The sequence below is a fragment of the Macaca mulatta genome, chromosome 9, assembly GCF_049350105.2.
Source record: "Macaca mulatta isolate MMU2019108-1 chromosome 9, T2T-MMU8v2.0, whole genome shotgun sequence".
Classification (NCBI taxonomy): Eukaryota; Metazoa; Chordata; class Mammalia; order Primates; family Cercopithecidae; genus Macaca; species Macaca mulatta.
Genome location: NC_133414.1, coordinates 101,070,159 through 101,096,625, shown reverse-complemented (window position 1 = coordinate 101,096,625; position 26,467 = coordinate 101,070,159). Strand labels below are relative to the sequence as shown.

Genomic DNA, 26,467 nt, shown 5'->3' with positions numbered 1-26,467 from the left:
TTCAGGTTAAAAAGGAAGTATCTTCTAAGAAACCCAAGAAGCATTAAAGATTCATAAACAAGTTATATTTAGCAGCATTTAGAGAAAAGGAACACAAAACCAAAAAGCAAGCCCCTACCAAAAAAGAGAAAACCAGAAAATTTTACCTATATTTTATAATTCCAAACACAAGGGGCAAAAAATCCTCTATAAATGGAAGTTCTTTAGGTGGTTCTAGGTATCTGCTTCAGTTTTTAACTCTCTTCACAGTTTACATTTATAGAAATATAAATATTATTTCTTAAAATTCACATTTAATACAAACTTTCAAAGGTATTTAAATGTAGGATAGCAGCAATGAGAAGGCTTTTAAATCTAAGAACCTACAGGGCATGACAAGAGCAATTCCTAAATCCAGATAATGATTTTACCATTGCTATGTATAAGCTGCCATTTGCAGCAAGTTTTACATGGGACATTATTGAACATTTTGGGGAGTGGGGGAAAAATAAGAATCTGCTTTATCATCTTTGATTGCAGACATGGGTTCATGACATGTCACAAAGCTACTTTCTCTGAGAGCAGTTAGTATCTCCAAACCAGGCTAGAATTTCTAAGGGTAGTCTTGCCTTTTGGTGGATTAAGTAATTTTTTGATGATACTTCCATGTTTGGGGGTACATTGGGCCATTAAGATGAGCACCAAGGAGAAAATGGAGAGGTGGCAAAGCTCTAGCAATACTCTCCTGCTCAAAATGCTTTTGACATCTGAGAAAGAAGTAGGTGGTTTTGAGCCGGTAAAATGCATACACATACATAATAGTAAAACATTATAATTTAATGTTTTCTATGTGAATTCACAATTGAAATATCGTATTCTATGATACGATTAATCTATGCAAAATTCTTTGAGGTAGAGCCTTATTTAAATTCTTCATTCGAATACATATACTTTACATAAATATGATCCTCTCAGAGTTGTAAACAAAGTTTAGAAATATGGTAAAATCTCTAGAATGATCAGAGGTAATTTAGAGGCAAAGTGGCCTGTTCAGTAACTGACATTCCAACAGAAGGTCATAGCTTCTTCTGTTGATTCATGGAATGGGGTTAGCCTGTGGATAGACATTTGTACTAATATACACTGATTACATTCATATTACAGAATCATATGTTAGATACCAGAAGATAATCTTAATCTTTCGTCCTCTGCATATACTCCTATTTGGGTAGTTAGCATGCCACTGCATTTACTCTTGATGACACTTGTCTTCCCAACTAGATTTTAAATATCCTTGGAGGCAGAATCATGAGATATTAAAAATCTATAAATATGTTGGCTCTTCAGAGCTAATAAATGATAAAATGTACCCAGTAAGAAACCAAGCAGTATTTACAGCCAGCTATTAAGAATCTTTTCAAACACTAATTGCATATACTCAGAACTGAATTTGTTGTTTTTTGCTCTAGACCAAGTTTTGGATTTCATTTCCGAAGTTCGAATTTTCTGTGTCACTAGTAATGTCCTTGAGGATGACAGCGTGAATTTTCTCTGCAAGAGTACAAAGATCAGCTGTTTTTAGACCTTTAATCAATGTGTCACATGCATCTTTCTTTCCATGAAGTTGATACCAATTACGAAGCAGTTGAACTTTTTGTTCTGCTGTGTCTTGGACATTGTCATTCTTGATCTCATCTATTTTGGCTTCACTGACACCATTCTTTCGAACAAAGTCTTTAACTTGACTTAGTGTCATGGCTCCAGCGATAGTGGTGATATATTTACTCAAGTCAACATCTGAAAAATAGAAAATAGTCTAAAAATTTGTTTTTCTAAATGAAATTCCCATTACTGAAAACCATGTTTATTTCTCTTTTTATAGTACTTCAGAATATAGCTAAGTCCTAAAGATCTGTGAAGAGCTGACTGCGGGAATACAGAAACAAGGCAATCTTGAGTTCTAACTCCAAATCCTGCCATGTACCCGGTAATTTGTTAAATAACCTGGGCACAATATATAACATTTCTGTGTCTTCTTTTCTCATTTATAAAATAAGAGGATTGGAAAAGATCATCTATAACATCTCTCATGGATCCAATGATCAATGATCCACAAATCTAAAAGTATAAGCAAAGAGTTTATGATCATCTTATCCCTAAATCACAGATCAAAGAACAACTGAATGGAATCATGTATGTTGTTACAGAGTTGGGTACACCGATAATACCTGAGTCTACAGTGCACTTTAACCTCTAGATCCATTTAGGCAGGAGTTCTGTAATACATCTAGCTGATTATGTAGGAGAAGTTTCTTAAGCCTCAGACTATTGTGTCCTATTGTTACTTGATTATTTTATCTATGAGTATTCATTATAAATTTAAACAAATTGCCTGATAAATGCTTTATGCTGAGCAGGTAAAATTGTATGAGAAATAACAAGATCCCACAATACGTCACTGAAAGTAGCAACATTATTTTACTCTGAAATTGGCCTATTACTCTAAAGGAAGCCATCTCTATGAAATAAAACAATAAAAGCCTTACCAGATAAATTTATTGCTGTTTCCTAGAAAGCAAAAAATGGAAGCAGAGAAAGACAAATAAAAATATATCTTTAGCATATTCTAAATGTAAACTTCTAATTTTTCCTTAATTCAGAAAGAAGTACAATCAGTTGCTTGATGTATAAAATTAGGAAGCTAGATTAAGTGATTAAGAAGCATACTTTTACCATTCAATTTTTATTCTGAAAGGTTCCAGCCTTGCCAGAAACTGAGCAATATTGTCTCAGTTTTTAAAGGCAAGAAACCTAAAGAATTCATAAAATAGGTTGAGGTTATTTTTCATGTAGACTTATTAAACGATAAATATAACCACTCTAAAATTTTCTTCCCTGTAACTATTCTTATTTTTAATACCAGAAAATGGCTCAAATTGAAATTTTTTTTACCATATTAATTTAAAGAATCCTAACTCCCACTGAGCCCTGGTCCCAAATAAAATAATTCCATCAAGCGCACCTGGTTTCTTTTCTCGGCGTATTTCTTGCTATCTGAAATGTATTGATACCATGTTGGGAAAAGATACGGTGAGACATAAGGTCAACTGGCAGCCAGAGAAAGTTAAGCCTTTATGACAAACTTTAAGAGCAATCTCTTTGCTCAGGCTTGGATACTGAACCCATGCCTGGTAAAGGCTGTTTCTCTGCAGGGATAACAACAACACGGAACATGGAGGTTGGCCATGTTTTTTTTTCAGCTCATTTTCAGCACACTCTCAATTCCCTCCTTTGTTGATTCTTACGGTTTTTGTGTAGAAGCTTACTTTTAAATTGGGTACCATATCATAATTCATCTGTGAGGCCCCTTTAACTTATGGCACACACAAACACAAGCAATGTTTAAATAAAGAAAGTATCAGGCCAGATGTGATGGCTCACACCTATAATCCCAGCACTTTGGGAGGCTGAGGCAGAAGGATTGCTTGAGGCCAAAAGTTTGAGACCAGCCTGGGCAACAAAGTGAACCCTGTCTCTATAAAAAATTAAAAAAAAAAAAATTAACCTGGCATGGTGGTGCATGCCTGTAGTCCCAGGGTCCCAGCTGAGGCAGGAGGTTCACTTGAGCCCAGGAGTTTGAGGCTGCAGTGAGCCATGATTGCACCACTGCACTCCAGCCTGGGCTATGGAGCAAGACTCCATCTCAAACAAAATGAAGCAAACAAACAAGAAACAAAAAAGTAAAAGGAAGTAACAAAAAGCCAAATCACTAATTTCTCCATTTTTTTTTTTTTTAAGGAAAGCTGATACCTATTTCAATACCTACAGGATTTAAGGTTGTAGATTCATGAGGACCTTGGTTTTCCTTTCTGTGCTTTCTGCATGGTTTCTTTATCACCACTGAAAGAACAAAGACATTTTATCAAACTCAGGTCTCAGCCTTGTAGAATGCATGTGAGAACATACTTTCATACTAAGAGAAGTATAAGAAGGGAAAAGGAGAAATTCATTGAAACTTAAAAGTGGCCAAACACCACAGAAGGCAGCTGATTTTGAAACTTTCGTACCACTAAGTCAAGTGTTCTAGTGAAAGGACATATCTTAATTAGTCATCTAATTACCACGAGCTGGCCTAGCATGAAGATGGTTTTTGACTTATATGGCAAGCACCACTCCCTGTCCAGCAAAGATGTGGACGGCAAGACTATGGCAGGACACAGAAGCTGCAGAACAAGCAAGTCAACATCAACTTGCTATGGATGCCCAGAAATTGAAATACACACACAAATAACTCAAGTATACATACTCAGTAGGTGTATGCATTAACGTCAACGTGAGATAGAAGAATCTGTATGTCTCTGAGCACAATTAGAGTGTTTAAATATCCCAAATGTATTTTCAGCTAAACAACTGCTAATGGCAAGGCAAACTTTCTTCTTCAACTGAACTGAAGAAACAGAGAATTGTTCTGACAGAGAAGGGAAAATTGGATATTTCTAAGTTACCGAAAGTTGGTATGACCCTGTAGTTGATGAATGACTTAAAGGGATTTTTCTAGACTAATTATGATTATACCTAATTTTGGCTTTTCTACTGACTCTACTGAGTCACCTTTGTATAACATGTGTTCCCATAGTATTTTAAGTTAATGAGGAGAAATAATTAAAAACAAGCCATTAGGCCAAGGAAGAGGAGGCAGAGAAGTACAAGTTTTTTAACCGTTCCCTGCAATGTGTTTCTTGGGAATGCCTTTGCTTCTTGTGTTCTCTTTTTGCATAGGGAGATCTCAATGAATAGTGAAGAATTACTTCTGATTTTTGGCCAACTCCACTGCTGCAGAGAACCCTTATTCATAGGAAGGATTAGAATACCACTCAATGCCCCAAAACCGTTGCTCAGAAACTAGCTGAGGGATAATTTCATTTGTTCTTATCTATCAGCTCTCAAGGCTGCATTCAGAGGCAAGAAGTTAACAATACATAAATCTACCAAACTGGTAGCTTTTTATAGGTAAGAATAAGGCAAATCTTTGTGAACTACTTCCTAAGTTATTTCAATCTGCAGTTTGAACAAAGCAAGAACTTACCATAAACAATTGGTGGAATTAGGAGAAGAAGAAGAAGAAGACATAACCACAGCAAATCAGATCTGGAATCTGAAGGTTGGAACATTGGACATTTATATGAAAATAAGCAATCTTTAAGATTAAACAAAGGACTCTCAAATAATCAAGAGTGATTGGTTTTTCTTCACATCTTTCCATGGGGATGAGGGAAAGGAGAATATAACCGTCAAAAAATAATTACCTTCCTCTTTGCACTTGGTGTTGCTGGTGAGTGTGCATTCCTCGATGATTCCATGTTTACACCTAGAAAACAAAATACAGGGGAAATTCAAAAGCCTGGAGGAATGATTCCTTGATCATTTTTCAATGGCACGTTATAAATTAGGGGCCATTTTATTCGTCTTTGCATCTCTGGCAAACATATTCCCTCAAATATTTCTAGAGTAGTATCTAAAGCAGGCACAAGTTGATATAATTTGGATGGCTGGATGAAAAATATCATAAGGAATGACTCTGTTTTAAGATTTCAAGAGTTAAAGGAAGATAGGAAAATAGTGACATACAAGAGAGATGAAGTAGACACAAAAATAAACTTAAACCTGGTAATAAACTGAACACATAAATCCTACAGCTTAAACTAGCTCTTAAACTGCCAAGAGTAATTCCAAAAAATTCCCATAGCTGAGAAAATGGCCAGGTGATAGCCATGCCCATGATGCGGCTCAGGGAGGGTACTCAGCTGGCCCTTAGAGGCTGCTACTTTTAGCATACGGTGGTGATCAGGAGACTCAAGAGGTTCATATGTGATTTCTTTCAGACAGACAGACATTCACAGTCAGGTTGTCTTGAGTTCACAGCCTCTGCCCGTTACCTGACTAGGTGAGCTTGGGAAGTCAGACTGTCATGAGCCTATTATCTCATCAATAACATGGAAGTAATATTATCTATTTCAAAAGGTTATGATGAGAAGAAAATTAAATCAAGATTATGAAATATTTGGAACTACTATTATTGTTATTATTTTACTAAGTCAGTTGCTTCCCAAGTGCCTACCTAGCCTGTCATCATAGGGGCATTCTCAGACACTTGGGGCCAGGGGAGAGCCTGGGACAACTGTACATAAAATTTTCCTAGCAAATAAAACATAAAGCATCATGCCCTTAATTCTTAAGCCTATTAGCTTCCCAAGATGAATTACAAGTCAGGTTCTCTAATTTTGGGTCAAAACCAACTTCTTTAACCTGAAAGACAAGGCCCTTCATGATTCAGCCCTGACCCCTTCTTAGTCTTTCCTACACTCCAGCCATGTACTCTGTTTTCCTGTGCTTCCTTTGTCTCTTTGCAGCTGCTGTTCCCCTGCCTATAATGTGCATTCCTTCCGTGTGCACCTGTTAATGCTCTTTCTTTTCTTTCTTCAAGACTCAAGCCATGAGACACATTTATGTCTTCACCTCCATCTCCTCAGGCAGAGCTGAAAAGTTTTCCTGCATAATTTGTAACACCTGGAACATAAGTCTCTTCTGATGCTATTCTCATGCTGCTGAAATACAATAGCCATTGCTTTTCTTGACTACAATAATAGTAGTTCCAAATATTTCATAATCTTCTGGACTGACAGCTTGATACCAGGCATGTGTCTGGCTCACATCTTTAGCTTAAGTGGCCAGCAAAGTGTCACCTACACAGGAAGTGTTCACTAATGTTTAAATGAGCAAACAGTCATCTAGTTGCTTGGTGGCAAAGCAAGACTAGAACCCTAATTCTTAACTCTCAGTCAGTGTTACTTCCCTAGGAAAATGATAACTCTCATGTTATAGCTAGTGGTTTAATCAGAAAAAGACTACAACTTACTTGGTGCAAGGGTCACAGTGTTCACATACAGCAGAGTTACAAAAAAAGTTTGGTTTACATCTGCACTTGGTATTCTGGGTCCGGGTGCAGTTTATTTCCACTTCTAAGCCTAGAAAATCAGTTTGGAAACTATTAGTTATAGTGGCTAATTAAAAGTGGACTATGAAAATGGTGGGCAAGAGCTGCATGCATTTTTGAGATCCACTGCTTATATCAACAGTCACAGCATGACACCAGTAATACAGTTGGTGTTTAAACACAGAACAGGAAACCCCAGGTTAAAATGGCCAGCAATCATTTAGCAGACAAACCAAGACAAACCTCGCCATTGCTTAGATGTCTCCCCTGTTCCTCTAGTCTCTAGCCTTAACACTCAATGGGTGACTTGGGGACTGGCAGCATCAGCATCACCTGGGAGCTTGTTAAAAATGTAGAATGTTAGGCTCTACCCTAGATTTACTCAATCAAGCCAATACCAAGGCCCTCACTCAGAGACTCTGATGTAATTGCCTTGAGGTGGGACCTAAACATGAAACATTTTTAGTAGCTCCCAAAGCAATTCTAATGCACTGCCAGGGACAAGAAACACTGCTTTATAGGCTGAATAGGGAGGGGAAAAGCTTTATGTCCAGGGGTTTCTCCATGTCAAACAAAACTAGAAATACTTGTGTTATATTTTAATATGGGCCCTTAGAATACATTGGGATATCCATGAAAATTCAGGTCCCCAGCTGGAATTATCAGAACAACTAAATCTCCAAAGAAATGGGGAGCATTCCTACCCAACTGTTGGATTTCTGTGTCCTTGTATTTGTAGGCTTCTGAGCTTTTTCTGGTCGTGAACAAGCACTATTATACAAGCATAAGTCAAGGCCAGAAACAAAATAATTTCTGAGATTTTGATTTGAGCTGATGAACCCTGTTCCTAGGGTTCATATTTAGTCATTCTCCTATATCTGGAAGAATTGCCTAGACTTACTCATAAAGGTCTAGACCAGTAATTAGCTCGGTACCTGGTCCTGCAGTACCCTAGTTACCTGTCCTTCCCTTTCCTGTGTGTCAACACAGCACCACAGTAGGCCCCAATTTCAAATTGTCTTATAAATGGTTCTACATGGAATTCCAAGATTGATCTCTTTCAATTGCTTTTTAAGACTCTTACCATGTCCTTCATCACACAATCTACATCTTCTGCATTTGGAAGAAAAATGGCCTTTGTCTGTGTACTCCTTCCCTTCTTGGCAGGGCACGCAGTCTGGTTCATCCTCATTGACTGTGCAGTCCCTAGCTTTCCTTTCACCTGCCCAAGGGAAAAAGGAGCAAGTGTATGAACAGGACATAGGCAGGTAACAGGGTGGGAAGTATGCAGGGATGATAGACAATAAAACTCTTCTAAAACACAAGGGGAGCGGAGTAGGCTAATGATATATAAATACAATGGGGGAGAAGATTATTGTAAAAGTCATGTCAAGAGCCAGGAAGTCTCCCAAGACAAAAGCTAAAAGAGTGACGGAAGCCCATAGAAATAGGATGATTAGCAACAGGAGCATACAAAACCAAGGAAGGTTAGAATGACAAAGTGCACTGCACGAAATGCCTTTGCCAACAACCAACTTCCTTGGAGAAAGGGGAGAGGTTGGTGGGTATATATTCAGAGTGGGGATAGCTGTTACTGGACACTGAGATTATCAAACTGACTCACATTGCTCTGACTTTTCATTTTACTTTCCAAAGTCCACAAACCCTGATAAGAAATAGTGTAATAAGGAAAAGAACATTTGAAGTTTTAAAGGCCTTGGTCAAATCTTGAAGAGCTATAAAATCTTTAACAGTGTTGTTTTCGCCAAGCCTAAATTTCATCCTGCATATGACGGAGATAGTAATATTTCTCTTGCATTGCTGTCAGAACTGCACTCGGCCTGCCTAGTGAGCATGACAGTTCTCTTTGTTCTCCCCTTTCTATTACTTTTTCATCAAAAGACAGGGTATGTACTGATGAGTTTTGACAAGCATTAACATATTTATACCAAAATTTATTATCTATCAGGCTTGCTATCTTAAAACAAACAATTTTAAATAATATACACATTTGCATTAATTTACTTTAAAAATAAAGTGAGTCACTGTATTGCTATTAGTAAGCATCATGTAATGTGTTCTCTTAAAAAATTCATTTATCTGATAGGTGTTTATTAAATGCCTATTGAGTGCTAGGAACTTTTTAGAAGTTTAATATTATGCAGGAAATAAGATAAAGCCTTCATCACCAAAGACTTCACCTTCTCAGGATGGAGGTAGACAATACACAAATAAATATATTGATATCAAGTGCTAAAAAATGCTAGAAAAAGAAAGCTAGATGAAGGCAAGGTAATAGAGAATGAAGAAGAAAGTGACAGAAAATACCAAGAGAAGTGTCTGAGAAAAACATTACTAGTGACTCTAATTGTTAATGGTATAACTAGTTTAAAAAAAATAAGCAGTTTAATCTGCTCTGCTCACCCATACAGCAAAATTAATTTCTGCTGTGTTTCCTAGGAACATGAATTCCTTAATAACTTCATATATTCTTTTTTATTCTTTTTGATAAAATAAAATATTTACTACATGAGCAAATTATGACATGTAAATATATATGCTATTTTAGTAAATAAAGACAATAGTCTGTCAATAGAAAAAAGACAAACTGGAGATTCCCAGAACAAAATTCAAAAATAGTGCATGGGGCTATATAACATTGTAGCAATATTTAAAGAAAACACAGCCCAAGTCCAAGTATAATTTTATTTTTTGCCAATGGTATTATACTGGTCTCTGAATGAATTGGTCTCTTTAATAAATTATCTTGCAGAATGTGCCTAGCACAACATCCTTGGTATAATAGAGAGACAATAAACCACAAGTTCTTTGGTTCTGCCAAAGTATGAAAACAAAATTTATTAAAATAAGAAAATAAGTAGTTGTTTTATTGAAATCAGATTTTAAAATACTTTTTTAAGTATAATGGTACATATGCTTATTATAGAAATGTTGGATAAGGCAGGAAAGTATAATAAGAACTTATGTATCAGGCCGGGCACAGTGGCTCATGCCTGTAATCCCAGCAGGTTGGGAGGCCAAGGCAGGCAGATCAAATGAGGTCAGGAGTTTGAGACCAGACTGACCAACATGGCAAAAACCCGTCTCTATTAAAAATACAAAAAATTAGCCTGGCGTCGTGGTGTGCTCCTGTAGTCCCAGTTACTTGGGAGGCTGAGGCTGCAGAATTGCTTGAACCCAGAAGGCAGAGGTTGTAGTGAGCCGAGATCATGCCACTGCACTTCAGCCTGGACTACAAAGTGAGACTCCATCTCAAACAAACAAACAAACAAAAGACTATATATCAACAACTTTGAGATACTGCCTGTTATTCTGTTGCATTCCTATGCATATACATACATACATACATGTATATGCATGAGCATACACATAACAGGTGTGTGTGTATATATATGTATAACGTGTATATATGAAATATGTAGGCAGTATACCACAGAATCCTTCTATTGAATATGATGATGTGGGGAAGACTTCTTTGATCATTTAATCAAAAATGTCAATTTACATAGGAAACAATTTAAAAATACTGTAAATATTTTATTTTAATTTATAAAATATAACTTTATAATCATTTGACAATTTTGTGATATAGAAGTTATTAGAATCCCAGTTTCTTTCTTACTTAAGTCACATCCATAACGCATCACTTATAATTTCCTGTTTGTCTGTTTTTCTCTTCCTTTCTTTGTTTCTTTTATTCTCCTCCCTCCCTCCCTCCCTCCCTCCCTGCCTTCCTTTTTGATGAAATGAAAACATAGACATACCAATAATCTGTATGAATGGCTTTAGAGATTTTTGTGATTTTTCTTACCACTTAACTTTTATCTTTCTCTCACAAAATTCATCAACAACATTTTAGCATCTCATCTTTACTAAATTCTCCAAAGCACTGAACCTAATTTTCATAGAGATAAAATCTGTCTTTTCTCTGTATTTGTATTTCATTAATTTATATAATATTCAATCAAATTACATATGAATATCACAACACCAATGAGCGTAAACAAATTTGGAAGCAACTTAAATATTGATAAGCCTAAAATTCAAAAAAAGGGAATTGAAGTGGGAAGAGTATTTAACATGGTTGGATGCCATCCAGGATATTTTATAGAGGAATCAGGGAGAATCAGTGAATCCAGCCAGATCAGTTGGAAATCACTTAAGAAGATTTATATAATTGAGGATTATGTTAGAAATGTATCAAAAAATATGACTTTGTTTGATACATACTATTTCAGTCTTTAAATATTCCAAAATTTACCTAAGGAATCCCACATCATATTGATAATGAAATATCATGTGTACAATATTTTCCTTTATTTTTGATTACTTTCTCAAGGTATTTTCTTAAAATTTAATTGCTATCTTAGCGAGTCTAAACATTTTTAAATTTTTGACTCATATATTCAAATGTCTTTCTTAAAAGTTTATAACAATTTACTTCACTTCTTAAATGAAAATAGAACAAAGCAAAACCAAAAAAGCAATAGACAAAAATCCTTGACAGTTTGATGTGCAAAGCATATTTTGTTCATTTTAATTTGCATTTTAGGTTTTAAAATTATGAACAAAGATTTCGATTCATAGGGCAAATTGATTGTGCTTAGCAGGTCATAATAAAGCCAGGAAGCCATTTTTTATTTGTGTCGGAGAAGACTTAAGTGTAAATGGATTTAAGTAAAACGGGTTGGGTTACAAAGGAGATATTTCCATAAGGGTTATTAAAATCTGGACAGGAAGCATAGGGAGACTGGTAGAATCTTTTCACAAACAGGACCCATCATGTTTTGCAGCTTGAGTGCTGGAAGCCTGGGAGGCCAACCATGAAACATACTACAGTCCTTTTTTTGTTCTACTAATCTATCACATGAACCCATGTGCTATTTTCCTTTTTTCGACTCTACTCAAAGTTGAAGAAATGTTTGCACAATTGTATTTTGCTTAGCTTTTAATTTACCAGTGTTTGAAGGATTTCTCATCTGAAATTAGTTTGCCATTCAAAGTATTGATTTTAAAAAAAAAAGCTGTTGGTTTCTGCCTGTTGCTTTTCTTATTCATCTAGTTATTCAGCTGCAAAATGCAAATATATTTTGCAGGCTTCAGTGCCAGGACAGCTTTCTTAGAGACCTTCTGATTGAAGGGAAGTGCTGAGACATATCCCTTAAGAGTAGAAGTCTCTTGCTTTCAGAGTTCCACTATTGTTATGATAGATGCATCAGTTTTGACATGATAAGCTTTCATATTCACAAATGAGTCATTTTCTCTTAGGAAAAAAATGGAGCCAAATAGACCACTTGTAAATTAAATTTATCCATAACCACATCAAATAAGCATGCTAAATATAAATAAAACTCATCTTTGGAAAATAATTTCATAGTTGTTTTTCTCTCAGTTATGCTATATAATACAGGAGAACCAAAATCTGTAAAATTATTATAGCCATGACTATGTGCTATTCCTAACTGTGACTTTCACTGTAATCTCTGGATGTTTTGTGTAATATACCTGGAGGACAGGGGTTACGGCAGAATTGGCCCTCGTGATGCAGGCCTTCCAAGTTCTGAGTCTCAATTGTAGTAACGATCTTCCTCAATTCAAATCCCTTGGAGCTGATATCAGTCACTTGGGCATTAACACATTTGGACAATAATCTAACAACAGAGGTAAGAACCTGTAAAATAAAAGCATGAAGAGAATTTTATTGATTTCTGAAGTAAGCAACATGGTAAACAAGTTTTATTGATTTCTGAAGTAAGTAACATGGTAAACAAGTGTAACCTGCCCAAAATTGGCGGTATCTGCTGTGCACAGGCAAAGCCAATGTGAGGGCTCTGTTGTCTTTCAGATTTCTTTCCGAGAAGGCAGCAGGTCACCTGTATAGCAGTTCAGACCTCAGGTTCTGAGGGCGAGAAAAGATTTGTCCAAAAACTCACAGTTAAGAGTGGCTAACAAGAGACTCAGAGCCAGGACTTCTGGCCCAAATCTGGGCTGTTTCATATTTATAGAATAGTTTCCTAAATATTTTACTCCACCTAGGCATGCAAACAACTCCATTTGTTTATAGACAATTATTGGCAAGAAGACTGCAAAGAACCTTCAAAACAAATGGATACTGGGGAAAGGGGAGGTGTTTGGCAGGAATTCGCTAAGAACCAGAAGTCAGCCGGAAGACCTACAGTCTGGGAAAACTGTAGCAAGACTCCTAAAGCCAGGGCTCTTGCTGGCAGGGAATGCAAAACTTGCCAGCCGCGCCCAGAAGCTTGGGAAGAAGCTGAGTTTGCATTTCCCTCCCTCCAGTTTTGGCACTGAATTTCTCAGAACAGCCGTGACCATGATTGTAACCTCTGGCAGGGGTGAGGAAATGGAATGCATAGACAAATAGTTAGAAGCTGGAAGTCATCCTATGCCAGAATCTGTGCATTCCCTTTGAACCTCTCAGAAACAGGGACACATGAGATTTGTTCTTTGTATCCCATGACAAGAAACTCAGAGAACAATTGGATATTCACCCATTGCCTGCAGCATCAGTGAGGAAGAATTACTTTTCATAGCCAACCAGGTTACAGAGTAGAAGAAATGATGCAAGAATTAGCAGACACAGAAGATAATGACTGACGCCCTGCCCCAGCACCATGCCAGTCTAAAACGATCTCCACACTTTCTCAGGAATGGTCAGCCCCGGATCTAGCATGGCAGTTACAAATACAGCAACAGCTCAGTGACTGAATTTAACTACTGGAAGAAATACAGACCCCCATTCAGGGCTTATTCCAGTGTCAGTGTGGCAAATGGATTTAAAAAGGAACCAAAAGAAGAAGAAGAAAAAAAAACAAAAAATAAATAAATAAAAGTATATTACCTTCTTAATATACTTTTTTTAAAAACTGTTCTTACTGAAGTTCAAAGCAAACAGGAAAAGATTTTTAAAAAGCAGAAAAAAAAAGGCATTCAGCGGTGAGAAATGACAGCCCTCAGCATGGCAAGAATGAGTAGACAGATGCCTGGAACAGTCAGTGAGAATTCTCAATTTTGAGCACAGCATCAGACTGCAAACAGTTTGTTGTGACAGAGAGAGGCAAAAGCAAGCTTTATAGTCATCACCGTGAAGAGGGTTTTACTTTGGTGTTTTTTGTTTGTTTGTTTTTGTTTTGTTTTTGTGGGTTTGTTTTTTTTTTGTTTTGTTTTGTTTTTTTAGACAGAGTCTTGTTCTGTCACCCAGGCTGAAGTGCAGTGGCACAATCTAGATCTCGGGTCACTGCAACCTCTGCCTCCAGCATTCAAGTGATTCTCCTGCCTCAGCCTCCGGAGTAGGTGGGATTACAGGAATGCGCCACTATAATGGCTAATTTTTTGTATTTTTAGTATAGATGGCATTTCACCATGTTGGCTAGGCTGCTCTCAAACTGCTGACCTCAGAAGATCCTCCCGCCTCGGCTTCCCAAAGTGCTGGGATTACAGACATGAGCCATCACACCCGGCCAAGAGGATTTTACCTCTAGGCAAAGCCCCACAAGAGAATTTCTTCAATATGACCATTGTGCTCAGCTACTGCAGGAAAAAATGCCCTCTTGATGAGGGGGTATAACGGTGGTCCAGAAAATTCAACACTAGAAGGTTAGGGATTAAGAAAACGAAAAGCAAAAGAAAAGAGGGACATTTCAAGAAAAAAAAATTCAGCAGTATATTATCTTTTAATACACAGAAATTTTAATGGTGCTTATTTCTAGTTGCTAAGACTATTTTTTTTTCATTTTGCTTAACTCATCTTTTCTTGATAACGCATATGTGTTTGTTGTAAAATAAAAAGATTTAAAAGTTAGCAAGGTTGTGTTGAGCCTAAAGATCTATACTGATTTATCATAATCACCTGTGTTATTATTTTTTAGTAAAATGGAAAATAGGGGTAATAACGGTAGTAAATCTATAACAGCAACTTAGTATTCGAAAGGTGGAAAAAATTCTAAACCTTTGAATTATTAACATTTAATTCTTTATATAAATTTTGGGTTCTTTTGCTCTTCTAGCTTTCTTTGGTAGTCTTATAATTTTACTAAATCAAACATCATAAATATTAACCTTTGTTTAATCGGATATATTTTCTTAAACCAGCATAATCAAAGCCGTTTTATTTCTCTTTGGTCCACTAGGACTAAATGTATCACCACTCATTATAGCAACATTGTTTGATGGTAAAGAAAATTCTCTTTTGTTTTTGAAGTAAAATTATTGGACACAAAAATATGTTACACTAAAGAGAACTTTTTAATTTTTGAAATCAAAAGCTCAGTTATACAAATCACCAGAAACTGGTAACTACAGTTTGCAGTAATTTTTGTCTCTGATGAAATCTTGGTTTATTTTTTCTTAGAGAATACTTACCATGGAAATGTACTTTATTAACCACACCCTGATAGATTCCCATGTCAAAAATGCAACAGGAGTTGCTGGTTGCCAATGAGACAATAAGATAAACAAAAAGTGCTTCATAAATTAGCATCTCATTGTGCTGTTACTGAACTAGGAATAAACAGATATATCTCTCAGAACACTGCCTATTTTTATACTTCTAGAGATGACATGGGCTAACTTTCTTGTGTGGCTTATAAACTGAAAAAAATCTAATAATGCAGTATTGTTTAGGCACCCATAGAGACTACTCTGGGGAGAAAGACACATATAAGTTCTAGGAGGTTTGTCATAAAATATTATGAATATTATTTTATATTTGAACTATTTTTGAAAGTGTACTTTATTATATAAGTATAATGGTTACCCTTCTATACAAGCTTAATAAAATAAAATGCTTAGCTTAAAAGTCACTTAGAAATGCATGTTAATAGATTTATCTGAAAGTTAGACATCTCAAATTGAAAATGGACATTTTAACCCCTGGCTTTGAATTTCAAATAGATTGATGAAAATAGATGGGTTATGGGGTTCTACAGGAAAGAGTGCTCCCCACCCCCAATCCTCTCAGAATGCAGCAAAGAAGTAACAGAAGGCAGAGGGGTACTTGAGAGGACAATAGAAACAAAAAGTGAGAATTTTTTTTTTTTTTTTGAGATGGAGTCTCCCTCTGTTGCCAGGCTACAGTGCAGGGCGTGATCTTAGCTCACTGCAACCTCCGCCTCCTGGGTTCAAGTGATTCTCCCGCCTCAGACTCCCGAGCAGCTGGGACTACAGATGCTCACCACCACACCCAGTTAATTTTTGTATATTTAGTAGAGGCGGGGTTTCACCATGTTGGCCAGATGGTCTCGATCTCTTGACCTCGTGATCTGCCTGCCTCGGCATCCCAAAGTGCTGGAATTACAGGCATGAGCCACCATGCCCGGCCGAATTTTTTTTTTTAAAGGGGGGTGTTGACACCAGCAAAACATCCAGTTAGCTTCTAAAATTTTAAACAATTAAACTAAAAGTTGGTATCTCATTATATTTACAATTTAGAGCAGAAAGGACTTTATAGATGACCTAGCCCAAACCCCTTTTCTGATAGAGATGGCAATGTCCCAACTGGTGAAGTGACTGGCCCGCAGTCATGCATCCAGCAAAGGAGATTCAGGACTGTCATGGGCTAAATCGTGTCCTCCCCCAACTCCCAAATTCATACATTGATACTGATACCCTAACTTCCTGAGCCTCCGAATGTGACAGTATCGGGAGATAGGGCCTTTACAGAGGTGATTAAGTTAAAATGGTGTTAATAGGGTGAGCCTTAATCCAATGTGACTGGTGACCTTTTAAGAAGAGGAAATTTGGTATATACAACTTCCAGAGCTCTTGTATTTGGAAGGCTGGAAGGGTCCAGACTTTGGAAGAGTGTCTTGGCTTTACTGTTTTTGTTTTGCTTTTTTTTCTATTTTTAGCTAAAGCTATATAAACCTTGTAGATTAAACAGTATACACTTCTAAATTTAAAAAAGAAGATGACGACGAGGAAATTTGGACACACATACAAACAGAGGAAGATAATGTGAAGACACATGGAAAAGAAGCCCATTTACAAGCCTGGAACAGATCCTGCCCTCGTGGTCCTCAGAAGGAACCAGTCCAGCTGGCACCTTGATATCAGGCTTCTAGCCCCCAAAACTGCCGACCCAGTCAGCAGTCCTAAGAATTTAATATAAGGAATGAACTACAGTCTCTTGATTCTCTTGGATTCTTGATTCTCTTGGATTCTTGATTTGTGAGACATTAGTGGTACATATAAACTTGGGATCCCTCACAGCTGAGCCCAAGAATTTTCCATCTTGGACGATCACTGAGCTAAATAGGCAAGAGATTTCCCATGGTCTTCGGAACTAGAATTAGCAGGTGCCAATATGAACTGGAGCTACTTCTTTCCAGACTTATTGGTCCTGCTAGGCTGGGTTGAAATCTTACCACCCTCTACTGCTGAGGACAAAAACGGAGCAAGAAATGAAGTTCCACTGACTAATTCTTCTTGTCTGCTTGTAGACTTTCAGGTACTTATCAACACTTGAGGAAAAAGAAATTCTAAAAGACGAATAGTTTATTATTGAATAGTTTAACATTTCCAATAAGATCTCTAATATATCTGTGTAAAAAACAGGGATATAGTGATGCCATCTTGTCCTACTACATTACCAAAAACCTGAAATAGAAGCGAAATAAATTTTTCTACATGAAAGAGATAAGCAAAGATCCCATTTGTTTATATGTTTTTTAACATGTGTACATAAAAATATACATGGTAGTCTTATCCCAGGGATGTCCTCTTTCTTTCTTAAAGCGAATCTCTGGAAAGTCCAGGACAGAGGTAGTTGAAGCAACAGTTGCAAGTTACTGATTAGATCCATGACTGGCCAAGCCATACATAAAACAAAACGAATGAGCCTAGGAAATTCCATCTGAAATTACATTTTGATTTTAGTGCTAGAGTTAGAAAAATAGTTCTCAAGACCCCGACAGACATCAGAATCCTGTAGTGATGCATTATTTATTAAGGCCCCCACACAGACCTAAGGAATCAGGATCTCTGAGAATGGGGAAGTACCCTTGGTGATTCTGATGCTCATCACAGTTGCAGGGCAACTAAGTTAGAGGAAGCAAAATCTGAGGTTAGCAGGTTACTACATTTACATGTGAGAATATGAGTTTTACAGACTAAAGGCATCTGTGTTCAGCACTTGCAAATCAGAATTTGACTTCTCATGAAGAAATAATGACCCTTCCAAAAATAAGCCTGTAAGAGAAAAGAAATGATCTTTGGTAGAGGAAATGGGTAATGTGAGGGCTATAGTGCCCTAAAATACAGCCCCAGAGTCCTTACAAGCCTAGAGGGGCCACCTGGGTCATACAAGAATAAAGCAACCTGGGATAAGAGACTACCGAGAGAGGAGGGGCAAAGGAGCAACCATTGCTGAGCCCCAGGGGAACAGGGGCCATGTGGTATGGGAGCCCAGATCTTCCATTTTTCAAGTGAAAGCAAAATCCCCCAACACTTAGACGGTGGTGACTAATACTAAAAATAAATAAATGCACGTGTGCATATACACATACACGCTTTATCTGCAGGCTAACAAGACTGCCCGTAGGCAGTATAGGTCCAGGGTTTTTTTGTATTGTTTTTTATTTGACAAATAAAAAATTGTATATATTTATGGTATGTAACATGATGTCTTGAATTGTGTACATATTTTGGAAGATAATTAGCTAAACTGAGCTAATTAACATTGGGCATTCCTTCACATACTTATTCATTTTCTTTTTTTGTGTGTGAGGAGAACACTTAAAATCTACTCTTAGTAATTTTCAAGTATACAATACATTGTTATTAGCTATAGACATCAAGTTGTACACTAGATCTCTTGAACTTATTCCTCCTAACTGAAATTTTGTATCTTTTTGTATCCTTTGACTAATATCTCCCTAACTCTCCCAACTTTGCCCCCTACCAGCCTCTGGTAACCACTATTCTACTCTTTACTTTTATGGATTCGAATCTTTTAGATTCCACATATAAGTGAGATCATGTAGTATTTGTCTTTCTGTGAGTATAGGCCCAATTTTTAAAATCAAGCCTAAATCCTTACAGACATTCATGTGAAAAACAACAACAACCAGTTAATTAGGACCAATGATCTCTTTGTGAGAATGGCTAAAAACCAAAGCTAAATCCTCAGCAGAAAACAAGAGCCTTCACCCTCATACTCTGACTTCCTCTCACTCTCTTCTTCAAGATCTCTGCCCTCACAAATAAAAAGTATTCACATTTCTCACATCTTATATTTTTATAGCCTCACAAAACACAGAGGTGAATAGAAACACAATGCTGCCTGACTTCATCGAAGGACAGGCTGTCATTAATGAATCCAATGTCAAATTGTCAAATTTACTCTAATTTTGCCTGTTTATCCCAGTCCATGCCTTAACACAACCTACAGTAAGCTTGCTCACTTTGCTGGGCTGAGTATATCTGCTGATTGAATTTGTAGTCAGATTTGCTAATTTACAAGGCTGGCCTTGCTCTAAAGATACAATTTTTTGTTTGTTTGTTTTCTTTTTAGATGGAGTCTTACTCTGTCACCCAGCCTGGAGTGCAGTGGCATGATCTTGGCTCACTGCAACTTCCCCCTCACGGGTTCCAGCAATTCTCCTGCCCCAACCTCCCGAGTAGCTGAGATGACAGGCATGCTACCACACCCAGCTAACTTGTGTATTTTCAATAGAGTCTAGTTTTCACCATGTTGGCCAGGCTGGTCTCAAACTCCTAATCTCAACTGATCCATGATCCAACCACCTTGGCCTTCCAAAGTGCTGAGTGACAGGTGTGAGTCAACCGCCCAGCCTAAAGGTATAATCTTATACTAAATTCACTATCATTTCTACTTAGTGGGACTCAGGCAAGTTGTCCTATATAACTATGATTGCTATTTCTAAATGCCTAAAGATGGGGTGACTGTGCTGTACAACAGTTTATTTCAAATCAAGAAAGCAGTTCTGATCAAAGGGAAGAACCACCTCATTTCCTTCCGGGGAAGGTGAAGTTACCAATCTTAAAAAAGTCAGCTTCTCTCTGATTTGGGCTTTACTACTCACACTGTCGTTTCAAAGACAATAAAGGTAGGCAAGTGGACTGAAGATTTGTTCCTGCTTGAGACTGAATTGAAGATATTTAATTGGTGTTAGAAGTCTAACTATATAAAAAGCTAAAGACTTTTTTTAAAGCAAGGATTTTCCAGAAAATAAAGAGGATTTATTAGTTAAATGCTATTTTTCCACTTTTATGAATACACATATAGCAAAAAGAAAACTATACACTAAGGTTCTTACAGTGTTGTACCTTATAAGGAAGTACAAGGTACAACATATAATATTATGTTGCTTTTTATCAAGTTTTAAATTGTCTTATTTTATGATTTTTCATCATAAGTACTACAATTTTCATATGTAAGTTCTATGAGTAATTTTTGGGTAACAAGAAAAAGTCATATATATATATACACACACACATATATACACACACACATATATATACACACACATACATATATATACACACACACACATATATATCAGTACATTCAAGAAATGCTTTTTCTAATAGTAAATTATAAAAATAAGTAATAAATAAATTAAAAAGTAATAAAAATTATAGTAATCCCAGCTCATTTAATAAATGCTCTCTCTATAATGTATCCAATAAAAAACACAAGATAAAAATTATGCAGAAATAGAAAAAGGTTTGTGTAACATTCAAAGGAACAAAAAGCAGACTATATATAGCTCAAATTAAACATGCAATTATGTATATGTGTAGACAAGGCTAGGAATTTATAAATCAAATCAAAATTCTTTACATTAGTTGGGTGAGATAAAGTATAAATGTAGTTTTTAAATATTTGCTTTTTGTTTTACATTGTCTGGTCATTTTTTCTACATTTACCTATTTAAAAAGAAGAAACGGATGGGTTCACTGTCCTAAATTTGGTTTCAAGTTGCTTTTTGTCAATTTCAAGTTTTAAGTGGTGTTATTTCATTTTTCACCATAAGTCATTAGTCTTTATTCCCTATTACAAAACATGTGCTCACCAAGGGACTTTTGGGGCCTAAGATAATTCGCCAAAAGCAATTAACTTCCTAGGGGCTTTCAAGTGGGGGGATTTCCTTACTTAGGTTTCAGACCATCTCTTAACAAACAGTTATTCTCTCAAACTGGCGGTTTACTCTGGTAATTTGGCACCCCTAAAGCATTCTAGTAGCCTTCAAAGAGGTTCCTTTGAAACATTGTCACTTCTTCTATGTGTTAATTTGAGAGTATTCAGAAGGAAATTACTTGTCCAGTGTCTCAAAGACCTTACTCAGAGACAACGTCTAAATTCCAGATCTTCTTTGCCTCTAATTATTTTATCTTTTCCCCTCTCTAAAGTCAGTGCAAGAAATTTTTTTTTTTTCTAAATTAAAGTCTAATTTGCCACTAAGGGTGGTCACTGTATTTCAGGCACGAACATTAGAGGATTTTTCATTAGCCTAACTGTAGCTGGTAGTGGGGGTGATGCCATTTATCAATTTAATTTTTGCTTGCAAACCTTGCCATCATTTATAAATTTGGGTTTTTCCATCCTGGTTGCTAATGTCTTAATTCACATTTATTATTTTATTGTATTTATAAGACTTCTCAAGTCCTTTGCGATGTAAGTACAGCCCATTAAAAATGAAAATAAATAGCCCAATTTATGTTCATCAGGTTGGCTTAAGAAAAATTATTAAATTACAAATTAAACTACAAAAATGATTAAATAGTCCGTTTTATGTTCATTGGGTTGGTTTAAGAAAAATGATTAAATTACAAATTAAATAACTTTCTTTATTTTCCCCACAAAACTATTCTGTATGACTACTTGTAAATATACAGCTTTATTTTCCAAAGGCCCTCTCCCTTCCTTTGACCATAAGATAACCATTCTAAAAAATGTAAAGGAGATAAAACTGGCTGTCCAGTGATTGCCTGGCCAATGTCCTAAATAATGCAAGACAAAACCTGTTGGGGCCCAATTAAATAAAAATCCATGGACTCTCAGAGGCTTCGGAATTCAAATGAGCCTCATGGATCCACATCCCTTCGATTAGGCATCTGCAAGCTGGCATTTCTGAGTGAGGGACTTTCCAAAACAGGCTGCTCAAGTTTCTTGGCCAATAACAGGGTCATGCACAATTAAAAAAAAAAAAAAAAAGCAAACACAGCTATTTCTCAAACAAATTTGTAAAGTAAGTTTGACTCTTTTTCTGTCTCCTTTAGAAATTTGCCAATATTTTGGGAATTCGAACTTTGTTATTGTTAAGTGTCGAAGTGAAAACACTGAGAAATAGGAAAGAGAAAACTAATACCAGGAAGGTTGAGAGAAGGAAAGAGAAAGAGAAGCAAAAGGGGTTAAGGATGGGGATATTTGTTGACTGTAGTTATCATCAGAGTCAGAGGACTAGGGAAAGAGGGGAAAAGCAGAAAACAGCTCCCCACCCATCTACGTCCAGCCCATTAATAGAATTTAAAATTTGCTTCTGTATTCCAAGTAATTAGCATTTTGCATCCATTTTATTTATTGCTACTACTAAGAAAGCACTAACTGTGAAGGCATAAAAGCAAACATTTTCTGGAGACACATGAGGTGACACAAGAGTGTCGAAACTTCTTTAAGGATAAAGGCCTGATGTTAGGCATGTCCTGAGTGCAAAACCAATTTCTGTGTAACTAAATTTAAAAGAGTTCTATTAAAGGGGATAAATGGAAGATATACCGCAAAACGTAAAAAATGATTACTTAGGTGATAGGGTTATGTCTGATTTTTGTATTTGACTCATCTGCATTTATAAATTTTATTTAATAAGCCTTAATTTCCTAGGCCATATATCATATACAAATATTATAAATTACACCTAACTTATAGGTATTATAATATGTATATATACATAAATGTATGTGTATTTATATATGCGTGTGTGTGTGTGTGTCTGTATTCTTTCAGAAAAGCAAAGTTTTCTTCGGGCTTTAAACACACGCAGCCTCTGGTAAAGGTGCTATTGGTACAATAGTTCAATAAGCATAGCTCCAAGCTTTGGCAATTTTCTTACACTTTGCTAATACTGCTGTCCATGAACTAAGAGATTTTCAAAGCAGCCAACATTGCATTAGTGCAATGGTTAATAACAAGGGAGAGAAGAGTGTGGTCTGAGATTGTATAAATGGTTTCTCAATCTTGAATCATAAATTTTCTCCAAGGAAGTTTCTAAAGAAGCCCAAATAGTGCACATTATTTCTGAAAGGCACAGGAGGATTTTTTTTTTTTTCTAATCATAAAATGGACCCAGACATCTCAGCCTTTTGGTGTAATCTGGATATCAGTAATCTGGATATCAGATGCAATCAGGGAACAGCCTGAGTTTTGGAGTTAGATCTGAGTTCAATCCCATATCTGCCATTTACTAGCTGTGTGATCTTGGTTGAATTACTGAAGCTCTCTGAACCTCATTTCGCCATCTGTAAAGTGGGGATGTGGTCATCTTCCCTACTACATGGCTCTCCTGAGAATCCACGGAGAGCACATTTGTAAACATTTCTCTTGCTATGCTTGGCACTTTGTTGGGGCCAAAAAAAAAAAAAAATCCATGGACTCTCAGAGGCTCCGGTACTCCAATGAGCCTCCTGGATCCACGTCTCTTCGTTCAGCCATCCGCAAGCTGGCATTTCTGAGCGAGGGACTTTTCAAAACAGGCTACTCAAGTTTCTTGGCCAGTAATAGGCGCCAGGTTCTGTGTGGTGGGAACGGGTACCACCCCAGCAGGAGACCAGGCAGAAACTACCATGGGAGTGCAAGCTAAGAAAGGGCAAAAGAAGAAAGAGAAGGGCAGAAAAACAAAACAAAATGAAACCACTCAGGCAGCGACTTACAGTGTTAAGGAGAGAATTCCCGGAAGGGAGACGACAGTTTCTTTTTCTGTATGACAATAAAAAAAGGTAAACAAGCCTCCAGAAGCTCATTCAGCCCCCATATAACTTTTTCGAGAAAGAAACAGTGCCGTTCTTCCGAGCCCTCCGGTTTAACCACTGCTTCGGGGCTGACTTATTTCCTACGTCTGAGAACTGCCAGAAAATGAGCAATATCTGTTCTGAAGGCTACAGTCTCTCTCCCCGCCCCCGCGGGGCGGCGCGCGCTCACCCACCAGCGCCGCAGCGGACCTTTGGCTTGGCTTGTCAGGGCTTGTCCAGGAGTTCCGCTCCTCTCTCCAACCGGGGTCCTCCTTCAGGGACCCTAAAGCTTCCCAAACTTCCGCTTCAATTCCTGTCCGCCCCCCACACCCACCTCTACGTGGAGCACAGTGGTCTCCGAGGAGTGCCGGAACTGCCCCGCCTGCCCCGCGGGGTCAGCACTTTGCATCAAGTCCCTAGAAAAGCGAGTCCTCCAGCGTTCTGAGCACCCGGGCCCGAGAAAAGATCCCAACAGCCCCCGGGAGCCAGTCTCCAACGCCTCCCGCAGCAGCCCGCCGCTCCCAGGTGCCCGCGTGCGCCGCTGCCGCAGCAGTCCCGCACGCGTCCCGCGCCCACCCCACTTTGCCTATCCCCGGGACTAAGACCGAGTAAGCCTCCACCCGGGCAGGAGAGGGCTCACCAGAGGTAGGAGGGTCCAGGTGCCCAGCATGGTTGTTGAGCAATCCTCCGAAGTGAAAGAGCCTCCCCAATTCCGCGCTGAGCGGGTCCACCAACCGCGGGAGAAGCGGCAGCTCCGCCTGGGCAGCCAGGGCTGGCCTCAGGGTGTGTTCCGTGTCAGTGCCCGCCCCTGGCGCTCCAGCCAAGTCACTCGTAAACCGCTTCCCTCACTCCCCAGAAGCGTCTTTGAACACCTGTGTGTCACTCTTGCGCGAGATCAGAGACGAGCTCACGAAAAGCCCCCGTGGTCAGGAGGATGGGAAGGAAGCCTCGCTGGGGAACGCCCGGGTTGGGGAGGGCTCCATTGATTCAGCAACTTGGCCTGCGCGCGGATGGGGAGGGGGAGAAGTCAGGGTGAGGAAGGAGTCAGGGTTTGTTGCACAAATGGGCATTCCCCGTCCCGGGGCGTTCCTGCAGTGGCTGGCAAGCTCACTTCAGGTGAGGACCTCGAGAGCCTGCCTGCTGACCCTTCTAAAGACTTCCGCTGCAGTTCAACCTGGGAAGTTGAGGACGTCTTGAAGGAGAAAGCAGCTCAGAGTGCACAGGTCCTGCCTGGGTGCACAACCTTGGCTAATAGCTGGAGTCAGTCAGAGGAAGACTTGCGGGGCATTTGACTGAGCTGTCCGTGTTGTGGCTGCAACAGAGGCTCACAGACGTTCCTGCAATGGACAGGTCGCCATATGAAAAAGTACAGATATTGCGCCATAGGGCTCTGAAAAGGGAGGGCCCCTTTTTATTTCTCAAGAGGAAAACAAAGCTAACAACTTAAGGCAGATTGCACAGCCCCAGCTATATTAAACATTCAGAATTACTTCCTGTCCTTCGTTACTCATTATTTCCTGGCCAGTTTTCTTTAAAGAAAAAAAAAAAAAAAAAACTTCTAATTCTTTCGTGCTCTGGTGAACACTGTTCAAAGTTACTATTCTTTTGGAATAGTAGATAGCTCTTAGGTAGTTTTGCATGAATTTTACAGAAGGTATGTTTGAATAATACCATCATTACTGAACCTGAATTTGGACACACTGAAGGTTTCAGTATTCCTTTGGCATCATCCACCAAGCTGTGCACCTCACTCTGCCGCCTCTCTCCCTTCCCAGTTAGATTCAACCCATTAGTAACACATTAATAACCCTTTGCTTGGCTCACTGTTCATCCTTCAGGCTTCCTCTTAGTTGACATTTTCTTCTGGAGCCTGTTCGGGCCCTCAAATCTAGGTTAGGTTACCCTCCTGAGTGCTTTCCATCATCCTGTGTTTTGCATCTGTCACTGCACTTACCAGCAGTCTTGTAGGTAAGTTTAATAACTAGTTTGTCTCTGTTCCACCCTTCAGTAGACTGTTAGTGCCATGAGGAAGACCCTGGGTGTGCCAGCCTTGTGCACACACTCTGAGCATCTAATAGACACAGAAACAAGTGGGACAGGGAGGATGGTATATGGGCATTCTCTGTATTATCTTTGCAACTTTTCTGAAATCCCAAAACTATTCCAAAATAAAAAGTTCATTTAAATAAAAAATGTAAAAAGAAGGAAGGAAAAGAGGTGGGAAGGAAGAAAAGGAGAGGTAAGGGAAGAAGGAATGGAAGGAGGGAAGAGAGAAAAAAGGGGAAAGGACAACTGACAAAATCAGTATCTCTTGAATGTGAATTATAAGCCAGAAACTCGCATATGTGGATCTTCCTTACTTAATACTTATCATTATAGCCCAGTGAGGTGAGTGATTATTAAACTTACTTTACAAATAAAAAAAAAAGTAGCCAAAAAAAGCTTCAGCAACATTGGCAACGTTGGTTAGTTAATAAACAGCAGAGT

General features: G+C 38.0%; 1 protein-coding gene and 1 long non-coding RNA gene across 6 annotated transcripts in view; one reads left to right on the top strand and one right to left on the bottom strand.

Annotated features, from left to right (window-relative positions):
* Positions 1–43: 43 nt before the first annotated feature.
* On the bottom strand, positions 44–25,313 carry FAS (Fas cell surface death receptor). 5 transcript variants are annotated; one of them, XM_015147621.3, is made up of 9 exons: positions 23,903–24,627; positions 12,500–12,665; positions 8,058–8,195; positions 6,896–7,004; positions 5,286–5,347; positions 5,066–5,134; positions 3,806–3,879; positions 2,526–2,547; positions 44–1,776 (listed from the first exon to the last, which is right to left on the bottom strand). In XM_015147621.3, the coding sequence occupies exons 1-9, from the start codon at positions 23,990–23,992 to the stop codon at positions 1,445–1,447; spliced, it is 1,062 nt and encodes a 353-aa protein (XP_015003107.2). In that variant the 5' UTR covers positions 23,993–24,627; the 3' UTR covers positions 44–1,444.
* The window catches only part of LOC144331023 (uncharacterized), a 34,031-nt gene continuing 32,001 nt past the window's right edge, over positions 24,438–26,467 (top strand). The window contains exon 1 of the long non-coding RNA XR_013397858.1: positions 24,438–24,588. This is a non-coding gene — a long non-coding RNA (uncharacterized LOC144331023). The remainder of the gene's footprint in view (positions 24,589–26,467) is intronic.

Bases quoted from the DNA above. Each gene is read 5' to 3' on its own strand.
- FAS (XM_015147621.3), bottom strand. From the start codon at position 23,992: ATGAGCTTCTGGAGGCTTGTTTACCTTTTTTTATTGTCATACAGAAAA. The intron at 8,196-12,499 runs GTATATTACACA...TCCCTTGGGCAG, and splicing joins CCGTAACCCCTGTCCTCCAG to GTGAAAGGAAAGCTAGGGAC. The intron at 2,548-3,805 runs GTAGGTATTGAA...TTTGCTTTCTAG, and splicing joins AATCTACAACCTTAAATCCT to GAAACAGCAATAAATTTATC.